Genomic DNA, 24,841 nt, shown 5'->3' on the forward strand with positions numbered 1-24,841 from the left:
TCTCATCTCAGAATCCACTTGCACATCATGCAATGTAAATATATTGTTTCCCTTTGCATTTGATATTTGTGTGAAACGTCCTAATGAGTGAAGATGAAAATCTTTGACAAATTGTTTTTTGCCTTTGGTACACGTTCTCTGCATATTTGCACCTAATAATGTAGTTCTTCACTTTTTTGCAAATCATGGAGAAGTATAACAAGCCTCTCAAAAATGTAATGCCTCTACATAATATAACTTCAAATCATTAGACAAAAATGAAGCAAGTTAAACATTAATAACTGACTTTTATCACTAAGCTTAAACAACTTGAGTGCTTTATAACTTGTTTTCTTCACTCAAAAATATTTATAGTACCATTGAATTGACAGGATATATCTCTGTTTTGTGCATATGTCATTCATCATTCTCAGTGATGACTTGGCACAATATCCTTGTGATATTGTGCCTGATATTCTAAGGGTTATGCATGAGTTTGATATTGGTTTTATTGGCTTGCTTGTTAGTGGTGTTGATGATCTTTTCTGCTTTTCCAGTTCAGGTGTAAGTAGAATATAGAGTCTATTTCCTCCTGATATTTTACCAGTCTTTCTGCTACCTGTGCATTAACGATTTGTTGCATTGGATCCTCCAAATGATCAGGAGCAAGTATCTAGCTTGTCTTGTACTTTTTGCCGTTGAATAGCTCTGCAGGCAATTTCATATCAGCCTCAAGAGGTATGATTCAAAGTGATAATAAGGCAAGGTTTTGTACTTCCTTCATCTCAGCATTTCATGAACATCTTCTTGACCATCTAACATGTATTTCTATAAAATCCTGTTTTGAGGGTTACGTGGTGCTGCGGTAATGATGTTGAACCCTTTTGGTTCAACCAATTTCTTGAACTCTTTTGAGGTGAAATGTGTTCCAATGTCAAACATTACTCTTTCAGAGATCTCGATTTCAGCAAACAGCTTTGTACTGCTGACATAAGTGCTGTAACTCTCAAATCTTTCATCTTTCTGGTGACAGAGAATTTTGACTAATAATCTGTTACTATGAGCTTTTCATCTTGGTCTCATCAGAGCTAGAACACAGGAAACAGATTTGAACAAAGGGATACCATTTTATGCAAGTATGCAAAGATGGTGCTGATTAACTGGTCTATCATTAACATGGAGATGCAGCAAGAACAATTACTGGTCAATCTTGATTCTCAGACGAGGCTGGTTGATTCTGATTGGCCAGGCTGTCTTCATGAGGCTGCAACAGAGATTGACATTCTCCATGACCTTTTCTTTGTACATGCTCTAAGAGTGGCCATTTTGTTTTATACGTGATTCTCCACTTTTCCTCGTTGCTTTGCCATTAATCTTGGTTGTTTTTATTCAATTTTAATTCAGCACACAATCCATGTGGATTTAACTTTCAGTCGGTGGTGGTCACCATTTATGTCTTACGATTCCCAGAAGTTTGAAATAATCTTGTTTTTAGACACAATTCTGGAACTCTCAATGACTGTGTATTTCACAGTTCTCATCGTGTGCTGTGGACTGATGAATTGTTTCATGACACCTGGTTGATGAGTGTGGCATTCTGCACATACCTGTGCACAGCAATATAACTGCTATCTCTTAATGCAGAATAATATGATGTAAAGATGTCAACTACTTGGAAAAACCTCTGTGGACTTGTCAAGGGACTTGTATGAATACTTTTCTACAACAATTACCTTGTGGATTTAAATCATGGAAGTGAGTTATTCAGCTAAACAAAAAGAATTTTTTGGCTTCAAATGCTCCTAACTCCAAATGCAGACCTATCTAAAGCATCAGCTAAGCAATGGTCTAGACACTTTGTAAATAATCACAGCTGTTGTAGGAGCAGAAGAGTGCTGAATGAGTTTATTAATTCTCTTGAACTAACCTGGAATCTCCAGGAATTAAAATATTAATCTTACAGGCAGTGCTGTTAGCAACTTGGGAGCAATACCTGGGGTGTTGAAAATTGTGGTTTGGTTATCTTTGATATTTTGAATCATTGGAGGTTAAAAGAAGACTATTTATTTAACTGAGATGATTCGGAGATGCCGGTGTTGGACTGGGGTGTACAAAGTTAAAAATCACACAACACCAGGTTATAGTCCAACAGGTTTAATTGGAAGCACACTAGCTTTCGGAGCGACACTCCTTCATCAAGTGACAATCACCTGATGAAGGAGCGTCGCTCCAAAAGCTAGTGTGCTTCCAATTAAACCTGTTGGACTATAACCTGGTGTTGTGATTTTTAACTATTTAACTGAGAGTTGCTAAACTAATAGCTGAAACATAGAAGGTACTTTGGGAACATGATTAGGTGTGTGCTGAGATGTTACTTCTCCTTGTGGAGTGTGAAGGACCAGAGACATAATCTCAGAATAAGGGGTTACTCGTTTAAGACAGAGACTAGGAGGAATTTTTTTTCTCTGACAGATCTTGGAATTCTTTACTATAGAGGTCTCTTGAAGCGGAGTCATCATATATTTAAAGCTGAGATACAGTTTTTTTTATTTAGTAAGGGAGTCTAGGATTATGGGGAAAATGCAAGAAAGTGGAATTGGGGCTTACTAGATCAGCCTTGATCTCATTCAATGCAGAGCCAATCCGATGCTGAATGGTTTACTTTTGCTGCTACAGTTTATGGGGTTATGGATGATTGTATTGGTTAAAAAGAGTGTTCACTTTCTAGTGGCATTAGTAGGACTGTGAACGTTTTTTTGTTTAGAGGCATAATGTGATGGGGTGAAACCTCTCTCAATAAATGAGTGAGAAACCCAAATGGCTAATGACTGGTCGGCCTGTGTAGATGAAGATGTTTGGAGATCAAGCATGACTACCACTTAATGACTGAATGAAAGAATCACAGAGCTAAAACAGACAAACATCATGAATTCTAAGCCAGTTTAGCAATGATCTCTGTCTGCAGCTCCTGTAATAGACCCATGGGAAGCAGATTTTTTATTTAGATTGTACAAGTTTCACAAGAGAAACAGCTGGGAGGAAATGCATTTGTTATTACTGTTCTAGGTGTTAATGGATATCCACAAAACAAATGCACAATGTTACTTTGTATTAAAAGCATAAAAACCTAATTTACTGAAGAATGACCACAAAGCCTTCTAAGAATTTTAAAAATATGACTAACTCACTAACTGCACTGAAGGAAGAAATCTTCCTTTGCCACCTCAATCTGATTGCCTTGCATCTCCAGTAACAGAGCCATGGAGTCATACACCATGGAAGCAGACCCTTTGGTCCAACTTGTCCATGCTGACTGAATTTCCTAAACTAAACTAGTCCCATTAGACTGTGTTTGTTTGGCCCATATCGTGCTTAACCTTCCATACTCGTGTACCTGTCCAAATGATTTTTTAAAAGTTGTAACTATATCTGCATCTACCACTTCCCCTCTGGCAATTCACTATAGTTGAATCATATTACCAGTTGCTTTGCCAACATCTCAGCTCGGAGAAAGTGAGGGCTGCAGATGCTGGAGCTCAGAGTCACGAGTATGGTGCTGGAAAAGCACAGCAGGCCAGGCAGCATCTGAGGAACAGGAGAATCGACGTTTCGGGCATAAGCCCTCCATCAGGAACAAGGCTTGTGGGTCGGGTCTCAGAGATAAATGGGAGGGGAGTGGGGTTGGGGTGAGGGAGCTGGGAAAGTGATAGGTGGATGAAGGTGAGAGAGAAGATAGGTCAGAGGGGGCAGTGATGGATGGGTATGGAGGGTGGTGCTGAGTTGGAGGCTTGGGACTAGGATAATATGGGGCAAGGGGAAATGAGGAAGCTGTTGAAATCCACATTTATCCTGTGTGGTTGCAGGGTAGCAATGTCATCTACTGCATCTGTTGCACCTGGTGTGGTCTCCTCTACATCGGGGAGACAGGAGGTCTTCTTGCGGACCGTTTCAGAGAACATCTCTGGGACACCCGCACCCACCAACCCTACCGCCCCGTGGCTGAACACTTCAACTCCTTCTCCCACTCTGTCAAAGACATGCAGGTCCTGGGCCGCCTCCACCGCCAAACCCTTACCATCTGATGCCTGGAGGAAGAAGGCCTCATATTCCTGCAACCACTTGGGATAAATGTGGATTTCAACAGCTTCCTCATTTCCCCTCCCCCCACATTATCCCAGTCCCAAACTTCCAACTTGGCACCGCCCTCCATACCCGTCCATCACTGCCCCCCTGACCTATCCCCTTCTCTCTCACCTTCTGATTTGGAGATGCCAGTGTTGGACTGGGGTGTACAAAGTTAAAAATCACACAACACCAGGTTATAGTCCAACAGGTTTAATTGGAAGCACACTAGCTTTCAGAACGTTGCTCCGAAAGCTAGTGTGCTTCCAACTAAACCTGTTGAACTACAACCTAGTGTTGTGTGATTTTTAAATCTCTCCTTTATCCACCTATCGCTTTCCCAGCTACCTTCCACTCAACTCCACCCCCTTCCCATTTATCTCTCAGCCCCAACCCACAAGCCTCATCCTTGATGAAGGGCTTATGCTCAACGTCAATTCTCCTGTTCCTCGTGTGCTGCCTGACCTGCTGTGCTTTTCCAGCACCACACTATCAACATCTCAGCTGTAAACTATCAGTGAAGAAGTTGAATGAAAAACAATTTGCATACTACCAAAGAAATTCAAAACTCCTTGGACTAGTATTTGCAGATGGAAGTATAGGGGGAAGGGTTTAAGAGTTTGTAGAGAAGGGCTTGCAATGGAAACATGAAGCATGTGACTATATTTGCGTTCTGGAACTGTGTGATTAGTTTGGCAGTGGCGATCATGATCATCATCCTGCCAAACCTGGTGATAAATAACCTAACCAGTTGTGAACCAGGAGTGGAGATGAGGACTTTACCAGAGAAATAACCAGCATGAGGGAGCAACATTTTCGCTAGAAATGAGAATAAGAATCAAACATGAGATGAGTAGGATTCTGAAGGTTGATAGTTGCAGAAATGTCAGGGTGACTGGAGGATGAAAAATTGGGTATTTGGAAATGTCATTCTAAGTTACTAGACAAGTTCTTGGAGTAGGCAAATAGGTGGCAGGTGACTTTCAACGCAGAGAAATGCAAGCTGATGCATTTTCACAGGAAGAACATGGAAAGACAGTTTAAGTATAATTTTAAATGGGGTGCAGGGAGCAAGGGACCAGGGTGTATATGTGCAGTGACCATTAAAAGTGGCAGGACAGGCAGTGAGAGCAGTCAATAAAGCACGGTGTTCTCAGTTTTATAAATCTAGTGGAGTCAGTCACCTTAGTCGGCTGGATGGCTGGTTTGTGATGCAGAGTGACATCATCAGGACAGATTCATTTCCACACTGAGGTCACCATGAAGTCCTGTCTTCTCAACCTCTCCCTTTTGCCTGAGGTGAGTTGATGCTCAGGTAAAATTCACCACCAATTGTCTCTCACTAATGAGAAGGCAACTCTATGGCTTTCTGGGACAGTGGTGACCACTATTAAGAGGGGCACAGAACAAAAGAGCAAGGAACTTGTATGAGACACTTGTTAGATATTTGGAATATTGTCTGGGGTTCTGGGTTTCATTAAATAGGAAGGATGTGAACACATTGGAGAGTGTGCAGAAATGATTTCCAAGAATAGTTCCGGGGTGAGTAACCTAGGTTATGAGGATAGGTTGAAGGAGTTGGGACTGTTTTCCTTGAAGAGAGGAAGGCTGAGAGAAGATCTGATAGCAATTTGCCAAATCATGAGCAAGCTGCCCAAAGTGGGGAGGGCAAACCGTTTCCATTCGAGTGGAGCAAAAACAAGAGGACATAAATTAAAATGATATGCAAAAGGAGCAGCTATGATGTGATTCTTCTTCACTGAATGAGTATTTAGTGCATGGGATGAATGCCTGCAAGAGTGGTAGAGACAGGTTAAATTGAGAAATTCAAGCGACAAAATCCTGTCTTGTTGAGCTTACCATTCATCATGTTGTGTAACACTTATCCGTGTACTAAATAAGATGGATTCAGAACAGGTATAGCAGTTCAAAACTGGGCATTCTTGAGGCACCATGAGCCATCAACAACAGCAGAATTATATTCAACCACAGTCTGTAATCCCATGACCCACCATAACCCTCACTCAACCATTATAATTGAGCTATAATATCAACCCTACTTCATTGAAGATAGCAGGAGAGAATGGCATACCTAAAAGTTAGGTGTCAACAGAGTGAACAGGATTGGGTGTGTGCTAAATTGTGGAGGCAGTATAAGGCAGACAGGGCAAAGCCATCACACAACCATTGGATCAGATCAAAGCTCTGTCGTCCTGCCACGTCTAGTTGTGAATGATGATGGTCAATGAAACAACTAACTGGAAGGCAAACCTTCATAAACATTCCCATACTCAATGATGGGGAACTGAGCATGACCGTGCAAAGAACAAGTTCGAGTGATTTACAGCTAGCTTAGCCAAAGTACTGAGTGAATGATCCTTACTCACCTTCTCCTGGTGTCCTCAGAATTGCAAATTTAGCCAATTTAATTCCTATCGCATGACGTCAGGTGAGGCACTAAATACAATAAAAGCTCGACTGGACAACATTGTAACAGTAATGTTCAAGAGTCATCATTCAGAGTTAGTTGCCAAGTTGTTCTAATGCAGCTACAATACTGGCATCTACCAATCAATGTGGAATATTGCCCACATTTGTCACATCCACCCAAAAGCAGGACAGATCATCTTGATCTCAGGTTTAATCTGTTGGAACTCCTCAGGGTAAAGTTTTGGCCCAACCATCTTCAGCCGCTTCAACAATGGTTTGGATTAATAATTGGCAATTAGTTTTTGTGCCAAACAAATGCCAGGCAATGACCATTTCCAACAAGAGAATTTAATTAGCTTGTGACATTCAAAGGTTTTGCCAATGCTAAATCCTCTTTCATCAATATTTTCACTATGGAGCAGAAATGGAACTAGCTATTTCAATGCTTTGATTACTGAGGTGTAGTTAGTGAAAGATAAAATCTTTTGAAGTAGTGAGAAAAGATATGGTTGCAAGAAATCTCAGTGTGGACTGGATCAGTCAGACTGGAGCTAATAAGCAAAGAGGAATGGAAACATTAGTGGGAGTTATCTGTCCAGGTGTCTAAACAATAGTGTAAGGTTAGTGATGGCATTATATAGCAATTTACAGATGAATGCAACACATTGCTATGGTAATCTGTCTATAGACTATACAAACCACATTAGCAATAATACTATTGTTGAGTATGTACTGGATACTTTTTTAGATAAATAGCTCAAGAACAGGCTATCCTAGATTTTGTTGCACCTCGCCAAGATCATCTGTATGCCTCCACTTCAAACAACCACCAAACCTTAGATACCATCATTCGCAAAAAATTATCAGCCTTCAGGACATCATCGACCACAACACCACACAACCTTGCTGTAGCAAATGATGCAGCCGTGTGTGATCACCGAGATGGTTACTTTTAACATGCATGGGATCACCACCCACCATGTACGTGGCAAGTACTCATGTGACTCGGTCGATGTTGTCTATCTCATGCGCTGCAGGCAAGGATTCTCTGAAGCATGATACATTGGTGAGATCATGCAAACGCTACGACAATGGATGAATAGACAACACACAACAATCACCACAGGAGCATTCCTTCCCAGTCAGGGAACACTTCAGCTGTCAAGGACATTCAGCCTCTGATCTTCGGGGAAGCGTCCTCCAGGGCAGCCTTTGAGATGCACAACAATGCAGAATCACCAAGCAGAAACTGATAACCAAGTTCTATCCCCATGAAGACAGTCTCAGCCGTGATCTTCTGTTGTGCTATATGCGACCCCAGCACACTATTCAGAATTTGTAAAATCTTCCCTACTGTTTTGACACCATCACCTTGATATATTGATATGATCTCTCAACCTTAATTAGTTTGCATAGTTTTAGATTACTTATTATTTTGGTTAGACGCTCGGCGTGAATCTTCTACTATCATGTTATTCCAGTCATTTGGTTTGTCTCTAGCATCACCTTATTTTTAATTTTTTGTAATAATTTCTCTGCCTCATTTAATTGCATTATAGGTCATCCCTACACTTGTTGTTCAGCTGTTGACACTTTACTCACATAGTCTGACACTCTTGATCACATGCAGAGACCTATTTTTCTGCCTGTTGACACTCCACTTCCACGATTTGTATGATCTTTTGATCTCCCTGCCTATAAATTCTGTGTCTATATGCTTTTCTTCACTTCTCCTGATGCAAGGGGCAGTGCCTTGAAAGCTTATGATTTCAAATAAAACTGTTGGACCATAACGTGGTGTCATCTGACTTCTGACCTTGTCCACCCCAGTCCAACATCAGCACCTCCACATAAAACAAAAAAAACCTATAAAGCTAGTTTTAAGTCTGGGATCTGACTTGTTGAGTTGTGGCATCAGTTGGAATCATAATGATTTGTGATTATTTTTGTTTTCTATGCCAGTGTTCCCAGAGCAGGATTCCACCAGCATTAAGATAAAGTTTTTTTTTTAATCTCCAGTAACTCCATAATATCTTTCAGTATCAGCCTAGATCATCTGGTTGAGACCTAGACTCGTTGAGGCCTTGACTCGTAACCTTTTGGCTGAGGGGATTGCTACCAGTCGTCTAGATTGACACATATGACTGGCTATTTTGCAATGATGTTCATGGCTTATGTATTTTTGAATGTAAAAATTTGAGATGTTAAAGCAGGCAGATACTTTGGAATTTAGCAACATAAGGTTGAGGATCAGGTGGAAACTTTGCTGAATTTTTCTTCAGGAGACTACATGGTTGAGTTTTCGACAAGATGTGTGAAATATGCTCTGCGGAAGGAATGCATTTAATTGGTAAAATAATCTCCAATAAGTGTGCCACAATATTTTACACTCTTTCAGGAGAAGAATGAAATGTAGGAGCTCAGAGGGAGCACAAAGAGAGTAAATATAACACTTGGGCTCAAATACTATGTTGTTTTATGTATTTTACATTCTTGTTTTTGGCTAACATTTTAAAACTTGAAGGAATAGGGAAGAAGAAAATAGCAAGAAAAAATGGATTATGAAACCAAAACTCTGCTTTTATACCTTAGTTTGCAACTCAGTATTATGGCCAGACCAAGTATCTCTCAGGCCAGTAAGTTGAGTTATTTAAACAGCTATTCATCTAATTCAAGCTGTTGAAAGACTTACGAGAGATTTGGGGAAAACATTTTGAATTTTGAAGAATTAAAAGCAGTGAGGGGTATTTTGTTTCGCTAGGATGCAGCCAGGAAATTGGACCACATTACACTAGAAATTGTATTTTTTTCCAAGTGAGGTTATACTTTAGATTTCAGTTATAATTTACTTACATATTCAGGGACACAATATATTGGTCAGCATAATAAAATATAACTTTTCTATTATTTAATACAAATTTAAAAAAATTATTGGTTTTAAGTGGTAAGTCAGCACCATTTTAATAATTATAGTTTAAAATTGGAGGCCTTACAACAAAGCACACTCTCTTCTTGAGTTTGTCCAGTCATCCGTCTGTGAGTAGTTTTTAATCACTGAAAAGAATTTAAGAAAATGCTACTGAGCATTTAATAGTTTCATTGCTGTGCAGCAGTTAAAACTGAGTACTGCCCATACTGAGTGTAATTTGAAGACACTCCCTGAATGAAAGAAATTGACGGAATCATGGTATCTTTGTTTCCATCCAGGTTTTTGTTTGTTTTGTGAGTAGAGCTGCTTTGGTTGATTTTTATTTGAAACCAGCATTAATTATCATAACTTGATATATGACTGATGAAACTTGAGTTAACATTACACAACACGTAATGCTGGTTTGGACAATTTTAGCTTAATTGTGTAACCTCTAGGCCGCAGGCATTGATGATATTGTGAACTACTAGTTTAGCAAAGGTCCCACATTGGCAAAACTTCCCATGTTCATTTTCTGTGTATTGATACTGTTTGTATGATTAATGATCATCAGATCCATGTGATATTGACAACACTTTAGTAGCCTTAACATATGCTTTATTTTGTAGGATCTAGTTGTAATGGGGGCACCTGGCTCATACTATTGGACTGGCACTGTCAAAGTTTATAGTCTGAAAGATGGAAAGTATTATCACTTTGAGGATTCAATCAATGGGCCCAGCCATTACCGTTACCTTGGTAAGTATTTGCACCACAATAATAGAGCTGTGGCAAAACATTTTTGCTTTAGAATATTTTAAATGAGTGAAGTTATAATCAGGCCAAACTGAATTCAAAATGAAGCAAGTTGGGGGAGTCTCACTGCATTTTGTTCTGGTGTCAGTGGGGTAGATCTTCCACTTTTCAGTCTGGGGACTAAATGCAATAAACAATGCCTTTTATCACATATCTTTGTTCTTCTGCTAAATCCTCAAATCTTCACTGATATCTTTTCTAAAACAAAAATCACAGGACATATTTTGGAGAAAGAAATGCACAACATGTTTATATTTTTTCTCAAAAAAGAGATGGAACATTAAGTTTTGAGGTTGTTGGATATTGGCATTTAAAAATGCCAAACATGTCTTTCTAGAATCAGACAGCTTGTCAAAAAACTTATTATTAATGCAAGATGTATAAATGTATAGAAATATGTGATATTCTGGACCATCAGACTATGTAATGCCTGAGATTTGCTTTGTGGCCAGGGCCAGGGGTGCTGAATCGCTTTCAGGTGATAACGTTCGCCTCTTTCTGCAGGATTCAGAAATATTATGTATTTATAAAAATTCATTAGAGTATTCAGGGATCATGAGTTGGTTAATTTATTCTTCTGCAGCCTGTTCGAAGCTTCAAATTATTTTTACAGTGGATGAAGATCCAATTGGTACGAATTAGTTGGCAGTGGGGACATGCTTTTGTCCATTGGCTTAACTTGCCACTCATCATTTGACCCATTTTACATTTGGACTCCATTTCATAGTTGTACATAAAATCTAAATAGCAGTATTAGACTCACAATATCACATAAGAAATTAAGGTTACTGGAATACTTGTGTTCAATTGAAGCACGAAAGGGTTGTCGCTTTTTTTTTCTAAATGGTAGGAGGGAAGGACTAAAATAAGATCAGAGGCTGCTTTCACATAGCTTTGTTTTTGCAGGAAGTATTTGCATTCAATTTTCTCAGAGTTGCCATACACTGACAAATATAGTTGAAGTTGCTGAATCTATTTGTTTACATTGAGTTAGTGGGAATGAATGGTGCTTGCTGAAACTGGTCTTGCTGTTAATTTGAACCAGCTGGACTATTCGTTCATTATTCTCCTCTTTTTCCCATATAGGATATGCAGTGACTACCGGCCATTTCACACAACCTAGTTCTTTGGAGATTGTCGGTGGAGCCCCACAGGATGAAGGCATTGGAAAGGTATATGTTTGGAAGTATAAACAGTTCAGTCATCCACTTGTATTACAAAAGGCCTTCATGAATGTACTATACTGCTGTATTTCCAGACTCATTCTACTTTTCCAAATGCAACTGTGTCATAAAGGGAACATTTTGACATTGTTTATTTATTCAGTTTTGTTTGTGGTGTTATGAGTTTTACTTTTCACTAGTAAGTTCAGAACATCTGGATCCAATCGTTGACCAGCAGCTGCAATTATAAATGTTTCTAATTGTTCAGTTAGTGTGTGGTGCAGGTTAATGGAGACTTCTTATTGTACAAAGATTTTGCTTACATCCCAGTCCTGTTTCCCCCACCAATTGTTCAAAACTGGAAGTGAACTGGAACCTCCTCTACTTCAAGAGATAACAATGTATTGTTAATAGATTCCTCCAATCTTGATTTATGAGATTGCTCTCGTGCTGCTGCTCCTTTTGCAGTTATCTGAAGTTATCTCTGAATCTCCAATGGGATCAATCCCATCCCAGGTGCATGAAAGATGTATGAATTGGATCAGTATTGAAAGGTGAATGTTGTAAAAATATGCATGGTTGTTTCTCATGATTTTCTATCTGTTGCAATTAACAGACAGACTATCGGAATGGTTTGCAGTTTCTTGATTTCCTCAAGTGTATCAATAGTGAGTTTCTTGTTGGATTGTGTATTTTTGAACCTCACTATTTAGTCTCAATATTCTCTCACAGCATTAGTTACTATTCATTTGAAGGTATAGAACATAAAAATAAATTTTCTTTTACTTCCCATCAGGACTCTGAGACACAAGTTAAAGGGCTACTTCTGGGTCAGGCAGCAAATTAACTTGCTCAACACCCTTCACTGGTACTGATCATGTACCTTCATTTTCTTTTTTATTGGGTTGGCCATAAACTCCACAGAACATGACCATTTGGGTAGATTTGAAAATCACCGAACGTGCAAGAGCTTTTTGAAAGGCCTGTATGTGTGGTACATCGCAGATTTCAGCGGAGCCAAGAGCATGCATCTTGGAGGAAGCATTACTCTTTGGATACTCATCTCACTCTCTCCTGTTCTCATTCTCTCATGTCAGGACTGTGGGCACTGTTTTCCTGTCATGAGCTCACACATATGAGAATGCAGTAAATATTCATAGCACAAGATGCTTTCAAGGCACTGTTGCTGACACAGGCCAAATCAATCAGTCAGTTGTACACAAATAGATCAAGCAAGTGCCAAAAATCTAATGGAATGGGGGCATTTGGTTGACAAAGTGTAGGATGTTTCCCAGATGCCAGGTTTTACAAATTACATGCACATTAAATGGCATGTATTCACCCTACCAACTATTGAACCTGCTTTGCACACTTCTGACAGGCAAGATACATTGCTGTCCTTTGAGACGGCCTTAATTTCCAAAAGGAACAATTGTATTCAGTTCCTTCTCATGCAACGACATTTCAGCTTTGAGACATTTCTATTTCAAGAATATTTCTAAACTTGAGATTTATTTGGTTAAACACTATCAGGATAGTAGGGCAGGATGATGTTCTGCAATTGCAGCATAGAGATGCTGTGGGCCCCAGCAGACTTTTGTCCAAGCTTTGGACACTGCGATGCTTTGGAGGGTGAGGGAAGTTACCTAGATACTTTGTTCCATCAGGTGTCCTGATGTTCTCCTTCAGAGAGAGATGTCCAATTTGGTCCACAGGGACACAATGTTGGAACAGCAAGTACAGTATGGGGGCCCAGAAGAATCAACAGAGAAGCTTCTTGCACCTGTGCGGACATGAGCAATGACTGACTGTACAGTTCAGCTGATGTCTGCATTTGTAACATCCTAGAATAACAAAATATCTATGTTGAGTTATGCTGGGAGTTGATGCTAATTATTCAACTTGGCCACAGTCCTATCAGTCAGATTGCTTTGCTGGCTTGGATTAGCCAGTTAGTTCATTCATTCCGATCACAAATTTCTCCAGTCTCCATGTGGTGGTGTAAGAAATTGTGAGGCAAAAGGACAGCCTGATTTTTGCATTTTGTTCTGTAGTAGTGATCTGTGAGTTTGCTCATATGACTGCTCGTATGATTATTGATGAGAAACATTATGTCGATGTGACAGTACTTCCTTACAGAGAGGAAGGAAATAAATGACAGCACTGCTTTCTTGAGCTGTTCTCTTTGTTACTTCATGAGAGAAAGTGAGGACTGCAGATGCTGGAGAAGTCAGTGTCGAAAAGTGTGGCGCTGGAAAAGCACAGCAGGTCAGGCAGCATCCGAGGAGCAGGAGAGTCAACTTTTCGGGCATAAGCCCTTCAACAGGAATACAGAGGGGTAAGGTGCTGAGAGATAAATACGGAGGTCGAGGTAGCTAGGAAGGTGAAAGGTGGATGCAGGTGGGTGATAGTTGTGATAGGTCGGTGGGGAGAGTGGAGTGGACAGGTGGGAATGAAGATGGATAGGTCAAGAGGGCAGTGCCAAGTTGGAGGGTTGCGCTTTACTAGCGCCACACCTTTTTCAACTCCTTGTTACTCCATGCCTACATGACAGGTACACATAGGAAAGCACTTGCAAGCATGGATCATCCTCACAGCTGATGGTCATGGTTAAAATTTAAATAATTTATCTGCATTGGAAGTGTAAAAGAGAAGCCCACAAAACTAATAGTCCAGTCCAAAAAATGGACATTTATTTAGTATATAAAAATAAATATTGAAACAATATTAAGCCTTCATTATTTAATATTTTAAGCCTCTTCGTGTCTCACTCAGACATGACTGCCATATTATCCTTTACTCACTGATATTTTCCAACAGATTTCTTATCATTAACATGACAACTATGATAATTCTCCAACAGATTAAGTAAATGCTTAACCATTTTCTTGGCTAACTATTTTCATTCAAGATTCATAGTTTATAGCTATACTAATGACATTTAGCATTTGAGGGTACATGGAGGCTTTCAGCAGGCTGTGACAAGCTAAGTAAATGGTCTGGAACATGACAGAGTACAATTTACATAACTGTGAAGTCATGCAATTTAATTGAAAAAAAACAATGTTTCTTAAATAATAAGTGTGGATGCCCAAAGCATCTGGGTGTCATTGTCTATAAGACACTAAAGGTTAGTATGTAAGGTGCAGCAAGTAATTGAAAGGCATTTATTTCAAGGGAATTACAGGAGTAAGGATGTCTTGCAGTATTTGTACATAACTTTGGTGAGATCTCATTTGGAGTACTATTAAAAAATTATCATCTCTCCACTGAAGGAAAGCTTTAATTGTCATGGAAGGAGTTCAACAGAGGTTCATCAGATTAATCCCTGAGATGGTGGGATCCTTTTATAAGGAGAGAAAATTGGTTCTGTATTTTCTACAGTTTTGAAAAATGAGAGATGATCTAATGGAAAGTTATAAAGTTTTTGCAAGGTGTGGTAGGGTGGCTGTAGGTTGCATTTTCCTTGTCTGGTGACTCACTTTCAAGATGTGAGACAAACCGTTTAAGTTGGAGATGGGAATGAATTTTGTCACTCCGATGTTCATTAATATTTGGGATTCTTTACCCTAGAGGGTTGTGGAAGCCCAATCATTGAGCAGGTTCAAGACAGACAGGTTTCTGGAATCCAATAACATTAGGAACATAAGACTGTGGTAAAGTGGTGTTTAAGAGAAAATCAGCGATGAGTTTGAATGGTGGGACAGGTTCAGTGGGCTAAATGGCCTGCTCCTGTTCCCATGTGACATCATTTATAGTTCGAACAATGCCAGAATTGAATAGAGACTGATGTTTGAATTGGTTTGGTTTAGGTTTTGAAATATGTGAAATTATTTGAAAAGCTTTTCCCTGTGAGCGTACTAAAGCTTGATACAGTTATGTTACTTTCCTCATTACCATGTTTGGTGTGTCATGACCAAAGTGTCATCAAAGGTTGCTTCGTATTTGTCTCTCTGTAGTTTGCTAAGAGCTTTTTTGTGAAGTAAATGACCTTTAAATAACTAATTTGGATTTGACAACAGTTGCAAATACTTATGCCTCTACAATTGCAAGACATTTCTCCCATTGTACAAGATTACACTGGCCAATTCTTTCACATCCATAATGCTAACTTGTACATATTGTTAGTTTGCTTACAATGAGCTCCCAGCAAGCAGACACTACATCAGGAGTGAGACTGCACAATGGTACCTCTCCATTATACAATATTGTCAAACTAAAGTCAAAATTAACACTCATCTAATGCATAAGCCTGACCCACTTATCATACATTTAAAACTCAATTTGGGCATTGTTAGAAACAATATATATTTGTAAAGAATTTCTGAGCATGGTCATTTAATTGCCGTTACTCATCTTTCACTCCAAAATGAAAGTTTATTATGTGGCTTGTCTAATTGTGGTTGATGCAATATAATGCCATTTGATTTCCTTTTCTAGGTTTACATATTTAAGATTGGCAATGGCAAACTTACAGCGATTTTCACAATTCCAGGAAAAGAGGTTAGTTTTTTTCAGAGAATTGATGTTTTGTCATATGCCTGCTTCTTGCTGGCACCAGCTAATAAATTTGGTTTAAAGGTGACAGGATCACTGGGCTGCATTTTGAACATGGTGCTTGCATTTCTGATGAGGCAAAGCTAACTTTAGTCTAAAAGAAAATAAAACCTGCATATATCCCTGGATACTCACCATATTTCCCTCGTCTGAAGAACAACCAATATTCACTGCTTTTTGTACTTAGCCAGCTTCAAATTCATGCATGGCGCTGTTCCTAATATTCCCTTCAACTTTTCTGACAAGCTTGTTGTATGATACTTTGTCAAACACTTTTTGGAAACCCAGCAGCCATCATATCCTTGGTAGGTTAGCTAAGTATGATTTGCATTAACAAGCAATGCAGAATTTCCTTAATCAGTGTACATTTGTCCAAATGACTGTTACTATTTAGAATATTGTAAGTAGCAGTCTGGGATCTGTCAATCTGTGCAACCTATTGGCAATATCCAGGCCAGAAATGCACATTTGTCACATTGTACCCTTAATTTAATTGAGGTGGGGATGGAAGAGATGGTTTTGGGGGACAAATTGGAGTGGATAATATGATTGACCACGGCAATACCAATGAAATGAGCTTGATTGTTAGGAGGAAAACAGAAAATCAAGGAACAGATCATTTTTTTTGTATTTGTCATTGGGTGTGAAGAACATGATTTAAAAAAAAATTATTCCCAGAAAGGGAAGGTGGAACTTCTGATCTGGAAAAGGCTCGGATTTTTTAGAGTTGGCACTTTTTGAGATGAAGTATAATTCTAAAGATCTTTATTTCTAATCCACTGATGTTCTCAATCTTACATTTGAGTTTTCCATTTCTTTAATTTCCAATGCATATTCTAATATGCAATTGCTTGTGTTCTTTATCAGGTATTTTAATGCTGTTTTCAGTGTTCATTGGCTTTATAATATTGATGTCATTCTGGAACCACATCATCTCCAACACTGAAAATATATAATCCTTATCTACTGTATTTTTGTGAACATCAATTTCAAAGTAACTGGTCGTAATGTCTTTAGTGTTCCACTTACTTCAGACAGAAGCAGCTTTGTTACTCATTGACCTGTCTTGAGATAATGTATAAAATCAAATTCCAAGTACTCCAGCCGTCTTTCACAAGGTAGTGGAAGAAAATTCATGAATATCGGTATTGTGGGAATATTGCAGCAGTAATCTAACAATTGTCATTAAATTTCCATCAGATAAAAATGCAGTTTTTGGTTTTGCTTTTCAAGCAGCCATTTAAATAAAAAGTTGTTATACAGGGATAGCAACATTTATAAAATCTTAAAACTAAACCACCACTAAGGCTGTTTGTAAATTTGTTTAATTTTGAAACAAAATAGCCAGTGCATTGTAGCTAAAGTTGCTGTTAGTTTTCCAAGCACTAGTGCCACTCGGCCATTGCCTTTAAGGGGTCTACATTGCTTGATTCACTGATTTGAAGTGATTAAGTGCATGTTGAAAAGGCAGTGCATGTGAAAGCAGGATAATAAAACATCTTATTTGTAGAACAGGGTAACGATGTGAATTTTAGGGCCTGTGTCTGCAGTAGCAATCACTGAATGAATTGAACTGCTGACCAGGAGAGTCTGCAACTTCATAAAAATTTGAAATGATTGGTACTCAGCAGACCTGACTGCATCAGTCATTATAGAACAGAGTTGACATTTCTCAGAATGAGTGTTCAGAAATATTACAGATTTTGAGACAAGGGAGGAAATGACAAAAAGTCTGACAGGCTGCAGAAATTAACTGGAAGACAAAAAGAGGTGACAGTGGGACAAGAAACAAAGAATGTTAGTGGGTTTTGAGAAGATTTGTAGCTCAGGTTGAGGTTTTGGATGTATGTTTGCTTGATGAGCTGCAAGGTTCATTTCCAGATGTTTCGTTACCCTACTAGGTAACATCTTCAGTGGGCCTCAGGTGAAGGCTCGCCTGAACCTTGCAGCTCAGCGAATGTGTCTGGAAGAAGTGTGAAATGTCAAAATGAAACAAAAATGGGGGCAGAGGTTTTGATCTGAGACTGTTAACTTAGGCTTGAGCCCAGAAAGCAGTAATTCAAAGATTCTGTCCATTGAGCTTCTATTGAATTGTGAATGGGTGATCCCTGGTTAGTGTATGGTACAATTTCCTTTGCGCATTTGTTCCTACTGCTGTTTAGTAAAGAAGCCAATGCATGCCCCATATAACACCAGCAGAAGTACACTATTACTTGGATTGGTATGGGAAGCAATGGATTTATTATATTGACTTACTTCAGAAAGATGCGAGCCCATAGCCTTTGTGCTCTGTAGAACATTACGTCGTTTTTATAACCATTTATCTGTAATTTTAAAAAATTCCCTCTTTATGTTTTTAAGAAGCACTGTTGTTATGAAATGCATGGTCACTTTATTTATTTTCAAGAAGTCCTTGATTGTTACAATTGTTAGAAGCACTACATAAGTTTTAAGAAAAGTATCTCTGGTATTGGAAATTTGAAATTAAAATACAAATTCTTAGAAATACTCGGCAAGAGTTCTATTTCTCTTTATAAAGGTGCAACCTGACCTGCTGAGTATTTGCACAGTTCAAATTATCCTTATTCTGAGTTCTCCCCTTGTGAGTCTGATGAATACACTGTATAACAATTGACGGTAAACATGTACAATAGTGTGAGCAACGAATCATGTTGATGTCTGTGCCTGAGGAAGAAGCAGAGCTCTGAAAGCTTGCAATTTCAAATAAACCTGTTGGACTATAGCCTGGTGTCATTTGATTTTTGACCTTTTCCTGAGAGGTGCAAAAGTAGTGTTACTACCTCTAGGCCAGAAGGCCTGGGTTCAAGTCCCACCTGCCCTGATGTGATCTGAACAAGTTGATTAAAACGTCTCTGCCCTTCCTGAATCTGTGCTTTGCTGCCAAGAATCACTTCCCACTATCTCAGCACTTACTATGGAAACAATGACCTCAGATGGAGTTGGAAGGACTGGATTGTATCAGTTTTCCTTTGTGAGAATTTATCTGGCAGTATGGTACGTGTTCACAATTAGCAGTGAACTGCCCATTACAGTTAACCCCAGTTATATGACCTGCCAGGTGACTTTTGAAGCAGTCTCCTCCCAGGTCTTTTTCCTTTATTATTGGGTGGGATCCCTTGTGGACCCTCCAAGGTACATTTTACATTGTTATATCTTGCCAGAAAGGAAGCTGCTGCCTTCCTGAGGCTGATTTATGACCGGGCATTAATAGCAAACCAGGCATTGGGCACAGGTGAAGATAGAAAATCTGGCAGTTGTACATTTATGTTTATTGTATTGCTTATCTGAGTTTAAGCAATTTTTTTTCCAACTGCATATTATCAGTTACTGTTCCTTGGAATAGTGCTGAAGCATATCTAGCCATCATTATTTTACCTTGCTGAATATATTACAAAACTAATGATTAGTTATCACTAAGCATGTGTGTTCTAACAAAAAGTAAAAATAATCTTCTTGCAGAACTGTGTTTTACTATGAGTTGCATGTGCATTATTTAAGCAAATACCTTAGCCAATGGTTGATGTTACCTTCAATATGACAATACAGCAGTGCTAAAAGGGATTAATTTCTGACTTCCCTGCCACTGTTGTGTGGACCCTCAGCCACCACTTGCACAGATTGCAAATTCAGACCTAGGCCCCATACAATTTTCTGACCACTCATTTAAATACTTGCTGAATCAGTCTCAATGTATCTCCATTATCTGTGTTTCTGGTAGGGCAAGTCTGCTCGTTCAGAAAGCTTTTGAGTCACAAGTGGGAAAAATAATACGCACCTGGTTTATTCAGCATTTGATTTGCGTACAACTCATCTTTGATTCTTTTTACGTGAAAACCTTCAACACAGAAATTTACTGTAGAACTGCAATATCATGTTGAATTACAAAATCATTACTCTTGCACAGAGGATTTCTTATAAGTGAAGGAGCCATATGTATTTGTTGACACAATTTGATTCTCTTTATTCTAGCTGGGGTCCTACTTTGGCTCAACAGTATGTGCAGTTGATTTGAACTCAGATGGCTACTCTGATCTTCTCGTTGGAGCCCCAATGTTCACAGAGATAAGAGATGAAGGGCAAGTAACTATGTTCATCAACCGAGGCAATGTAAGTTTATTATTTGGAACAAGTACGATTTTTGCTTATTTAGATAAAAGTTATTGAATAGGAGAAAACCTTTTTATTTTGACCTGTGCAGAGTTCAACAGAGAAATCTTTCCAAATTTAACTTTGAAGATTTAGGCTACGGAGCAATGAAATAAAATCGAAGTGATTGGTAATACTCAGCAGATCTGGCAACAGCTGTGGACACAGAAATGGTTAACATTTCTGGTCCAGAATTCTTTCAGAACTGCAAGAAGGTAGAAATATGACCGATCAAAAACAGAAATTTCAGAAAAAGCTCAGCAGATCTGGCAACTTCTGTGGAGAGAAATTTAGATTTGTTTCAGGTCCAGTGACCCTTCCTCAGAATTGATGGTAGCGAGGAAAATGTCAATTTTATATTGCAGAAGATAGGGTGGGACAAAAGGTAAGGAGTAAACAATAGATGGGGATAGAGCCCAAAGAGAGTGGGACAGACAAAGGAGTGGATAATGATCTCGCTAGGAGGGTGAACAGCAATTATTGGGGATTATTCATGGCCATCAATTGCTGGTGTACAATAGCAGACTCTGTGATAACAAGGCCGGGATTATGGGGTGGTGGCAAGGATATGGTAGAGTTCAAGCCCGGGAATTATTGAACTGTATGTTGAGTCCAGAGGGCTGCAGGGTCCCCAAGTGGAAAATGAGGTGTTGTTCTTCCAGCTTGCACTGAGCTTTGCTGGAGCACTGCAACAAGCCTGAGGCAAAGATGTTGGCCAGGGAATAGGGGTGTGCGTTGACATGGCAGGCAGCTGGAAGCTCAGGGTCTCTTGCAGGTTGCTTCATAGATGTTCTATGAAGCAGTCACCACTCCATGCTTTGTTTCCCAATGTAGAGGAGACACATTTGTGAGCAGCGAATGCAGTAGACTAGATTCAATCAGATTTACTAGATTCATAGAATACCTACATTCTACCTGCAAAAAAAGACTGAGCTTCCAGTTACCTGCCATGTCAACATGTTCCCTATCATATCTTGTCTCATGTTTGTTGCAGTGCTCCAGTGAAACTCAGCACAAGCTGGAAGAACATTACCTCATTTTCTGCTGGAACCTTCTGGACTCAATATTGAGTTCAATAAGTCTGAGGCTTGAATTCTGCCATATCCTTGCCTCAACCACACACACCAGGCCTTGTTATCACTGAGTCTGCTATTACTCACAACCCATTGTTAACCACTAACAGTTAATAGCTATTCACCATCCTAGTCTGATCGCTATCTAACCTTTATCTGCCTAACTATTCTTCTCTCACTTTGGGCTTTATCCCCATCTGTCATTTATTCCTCATAGCCTCCCCCACCCTATCTTTCGTATGTAACCTGGCTACCATTTTCCCCGCTGCTATCACTTCTGAGGAAAGATCACTGGACCGGAAACGTTAACTCTGATTTCTTTCCAAAGATGCTACCAGGCCTACTGAGCTTTTCCAACAGTTTGTTTTTTTGATTTACAGCATCCACAGTTCTTTCTGTTTTTATTTTGAAATATGATAGGCTTTGTGCCATAGAAGGGGTTGAATAACAAAAGGGAAACACTAATCTTGGCAGCATCTCTGAGGTTTCCAGATCTTCTGAGTACATCTAGCGCTTGATTTTATTTCACATTTCCAATATCCGTTGTATTTTACATTTGCCTGAATGGGAAGTGATCAGTTATGTAGGGAAAACATACATAGTATGTGTATGCATTACAGAGTGAAATTCCCAAGACTCCAATTGTGTAGAAGGCTCACTTGAAAGAGTATATGGTTGAAGAATGTGGCACGGCGATTGTCTGTCAAGCTTGTACTTTATGTATTCCACATGTTTTTGATATGGCAAGGTGAAAGTAGCATTCTATAATGTTATCAAAAGATATCTTTTCTCTCGGGATTACAAGTTTTGGAGATGGTTAAAATTGCCCTTTGACATTTTACCATCTGATTCAAACTAAAAGTTAGTGTAAATTTTCATTTGGATATTGAAAAGCAATTTTTTTATTTAAATCAAAAGTTTTTAGTTTGTCTCATTGTAGGTGTTACACATAAGTAATGTGGGTTACTGCTAAAGCACTGGTCAGGAGATTGTATACCAAAAAAAGCAAGCACAGAGGAGCAGACCATGAGCAGCAAAATCTCAACATAGTAAAAGTTAAAATAAATCATTACCTCACGTGGGGTCAAGGGGCAAGTGTAGATGTTTCACTGCTCACCCCTAACTTCTATCTAAAAAAGAGCTTATTTTCCCTATATGAATGAGAACCCTTGAAGTTTATCTTATGCTTTTGTTCTTCCCATCCTTTCTGCAAAGATTTAGCTGTCAATTACTAGTGCCCCATTTCCCACAGTTCAAGGGAATATTTTCAGGAAGGATGAAGAAATAAATTATCATTGAAGTGGAAATATTCTAATCCCGCCCTCTTGCAATGTATATTGTGCAACTACTTGGCTCTGTTAGGAGGTGATAATTCCTTACTGACTGAAGTGAATGGTAAAAAGCTTTGTCTGACCTCAGGACATCCCGAATTCAGTCAAGTTCTTTTGAAATGTAGTCAAAGTTGTAGTATTGGTAGCATGTCATCTGATTTGCAGCAAAATTCTACATCGGTATTGAGATGCTGGATTTTGAGAAGTCTGTTAGAGTAAGCAATGGCAAATTGTAATATTGTTAGAATGGATAGAGATTGCTTTAAACAAAAGTGAGGTCAAGATGTCAAGTAAAGGAAATGCTGTGAAATAAAGGGAGCGGTCAAAGCAACAGAACAAGTAACAATCAGGGATAGGCAATCTGAATGACAGGAACAGACAGTGTACAAACTTTTATGTTCACTCAAGATAAGTCTTGTGATTGCAAGAACAATAAAATGGCAGAATTAAGGGTACTTTATCTGAATGCACACAACATTCACAAAAAGATAGAGGAATTGATGGTACGAATGGAAATAAACATGATCTAATTGGATAATGGTGACAATGCAGTGTGAGCAAGGCTGGTAAATGAGTGCTCAAGGGTATTCGACATTTAGGAAGGAATGGCAAAAAAGCAAAGGAGATGGGATAGCACTGTTAATGAATGGATGTGATCCGTACAGTAGTGAGAGAGGATCTTAGATGAAGGATCAAGATGTTGAATCAGTTTGGGTGGAGCTAAAAGACAGTAAAGGGAAGCAACAATGATAGGAGTTTATTTATAGGCCAGCAAACAATATTTGTAATGTAGGACATGGTTCAAACCCAGAATCAGAGGTGCATTTAATAAGGATTATGCAGTATGGGCAAATTGGTTGTGGTAAATCTTCCAACATTTTGTAGATTGTGGATTAGAAGGTAATAATGATTAGCTTTTAAGTAATTAGTACATATTTTACAATAAATTTTAATCCTTTAAGGCACAAAAGGTGGAGAAGAGGTGATTTAGCCATGGTGAACAATAGATGTTAAAGATTGTGTTAGATCAAACTAGGAGGTTTATAAAGTTGCCAAAACAGTGATAAGCGTGAGAGTTGAATGCATTTAGAACATAGGGTCCCTGGCAGCTTCAGCTAACCGTTTACTCTGAAGAAGTTCCATGTTGGACACTCAACATCTTGTGGTAATCTCCATGAGCAATGGACAGACACTCAATCCATGTTCAGGGACATTGGCATCCACTATGTGGCAACCGTCAAGGCATATCGTCACTTACAGGACACTTCTGCACTTCAGTGTTGCATCTTGGGCAGCGCTGCCAAATATAATTATAACACTGAGCAAGGACACTGTGTGCTCTCAGAAACATGTTCCCAGCTCATGGACTGAATGAAGCTGCATCTATTGGTTCTTCACACACTGTCATGGAGCTTGCTCACTCTGACCTGGAAATGCTCAGCATCCCTGCTTCACATTGCCTTGTCTTGTCTTGCTTTGCCTCCTCAAAGATAGCATCTGGCCTTACTTTACTTCTGTTCTTGCAATGTTGTTTTATGCAGACTCAAAGTCAGAAAGTCTGTCATGGTTGTCAACAGTTTTTTGATCTGCTCAGACCTCAATTAGTTTTGTCATTTGTGATGGTGAGCATTGACTCTACATTTGGTCACTTGATATAGTTACTAGCTAAAAAGGAACTGCTGCCCTTCCACTGAAAAAAAATCAACATGTACTACCTCGCAACTTTCTTGTGCTTTTAACATGGAGTGTTAAAATCTCTTTTCTGAGATGCTGATCACAACTTTTCACCTTTTTAATTAGTCATAGAGATGTACAGCATGGGAACAAACCCTTTGATCTAACCCGCCCATGCTGATCAGTTTTCCCAACCTAATCAAGTCCCATTTGCTAGCACTTGGCCCATATCTCTTTAAACCTTCCTATTCATATATCCATCCAGATGCCTTTTAAATGATGTAATTGTGCCAGCCTCCAGCACTTCCTCTGGCAGCTCATTCCATACATGTACCATCCTTTTGTGTGTAAAAGTTACCCCTTATGTCCCTTTTAAATCCTTCCCTTTTCACCCTACAGTTGACCCTGTAAATGACACAAAGACAGGAGTAATATTTCCACTCTAGTTTATGGGTGCTTCATTGCCTCCCTTCCCCTCACTTTCCATGCCTATCCATCCAAATTTAGCTTCAGATAGAGATTGACTGCTCTGCTCCCATGCCAGCTGCAGTTCTTCCAGTGTGGCTTTTTTCTGTGGATGAAGCTCTGCACTCAAACCCACACTCTTCTATTGCATCTACA

At 39.1% G+C, this 24,841-nt stretch overlaps 1 protein-coding gene across 1 annotated transcript in view; it reads left to right on the forward strand.

The window, feature by feature from the left end:
* The window catches only part of itga9 (integrin, alpha 9), a 389,627-nt gene that overhangs the window by 58,370 nt on the left and 306,416 nt on the right, over positions 1-24,841 (forward strand). The window contains exons 6-9 of the mRNA XM_043688825.2: positions 10,069-10,198; positions 11,342-11,427; positions 15,859-15,921; positions 19,966-20,103. Coding sequence (XP_043544760.2) covers positions 10,069-10,198; positions 11,342-11,427; positions 15,859-15,921; positions 19,966-20,103 — 417 coding nt within the window. The remainder of the gene's footprint in view (positions 1-10,068; positions 10,199-11,341; positions 11,428-15,858; positions 15,922-19,965; positions 20,104-24,841) is intronic.

The sequence above is a fragment of the Chiloscyllium plagiosum genome, unplaced genomic scaffold, assembly GCF_037043375.1.
Source record: "Chiloscyllium plagiosum isolate Xiang-an unplaced genomic scaffold, Cpla_swu_hap1 HiC_scaffold_4, whole genome shotgun sequence".
NCBI lineage: Eukaryota > Metazoa > Chordata > Chondrichthyes > Orectolobiformes > Hemiscylliidae > Chiloscyllium > Chiloscyllium plagiosum.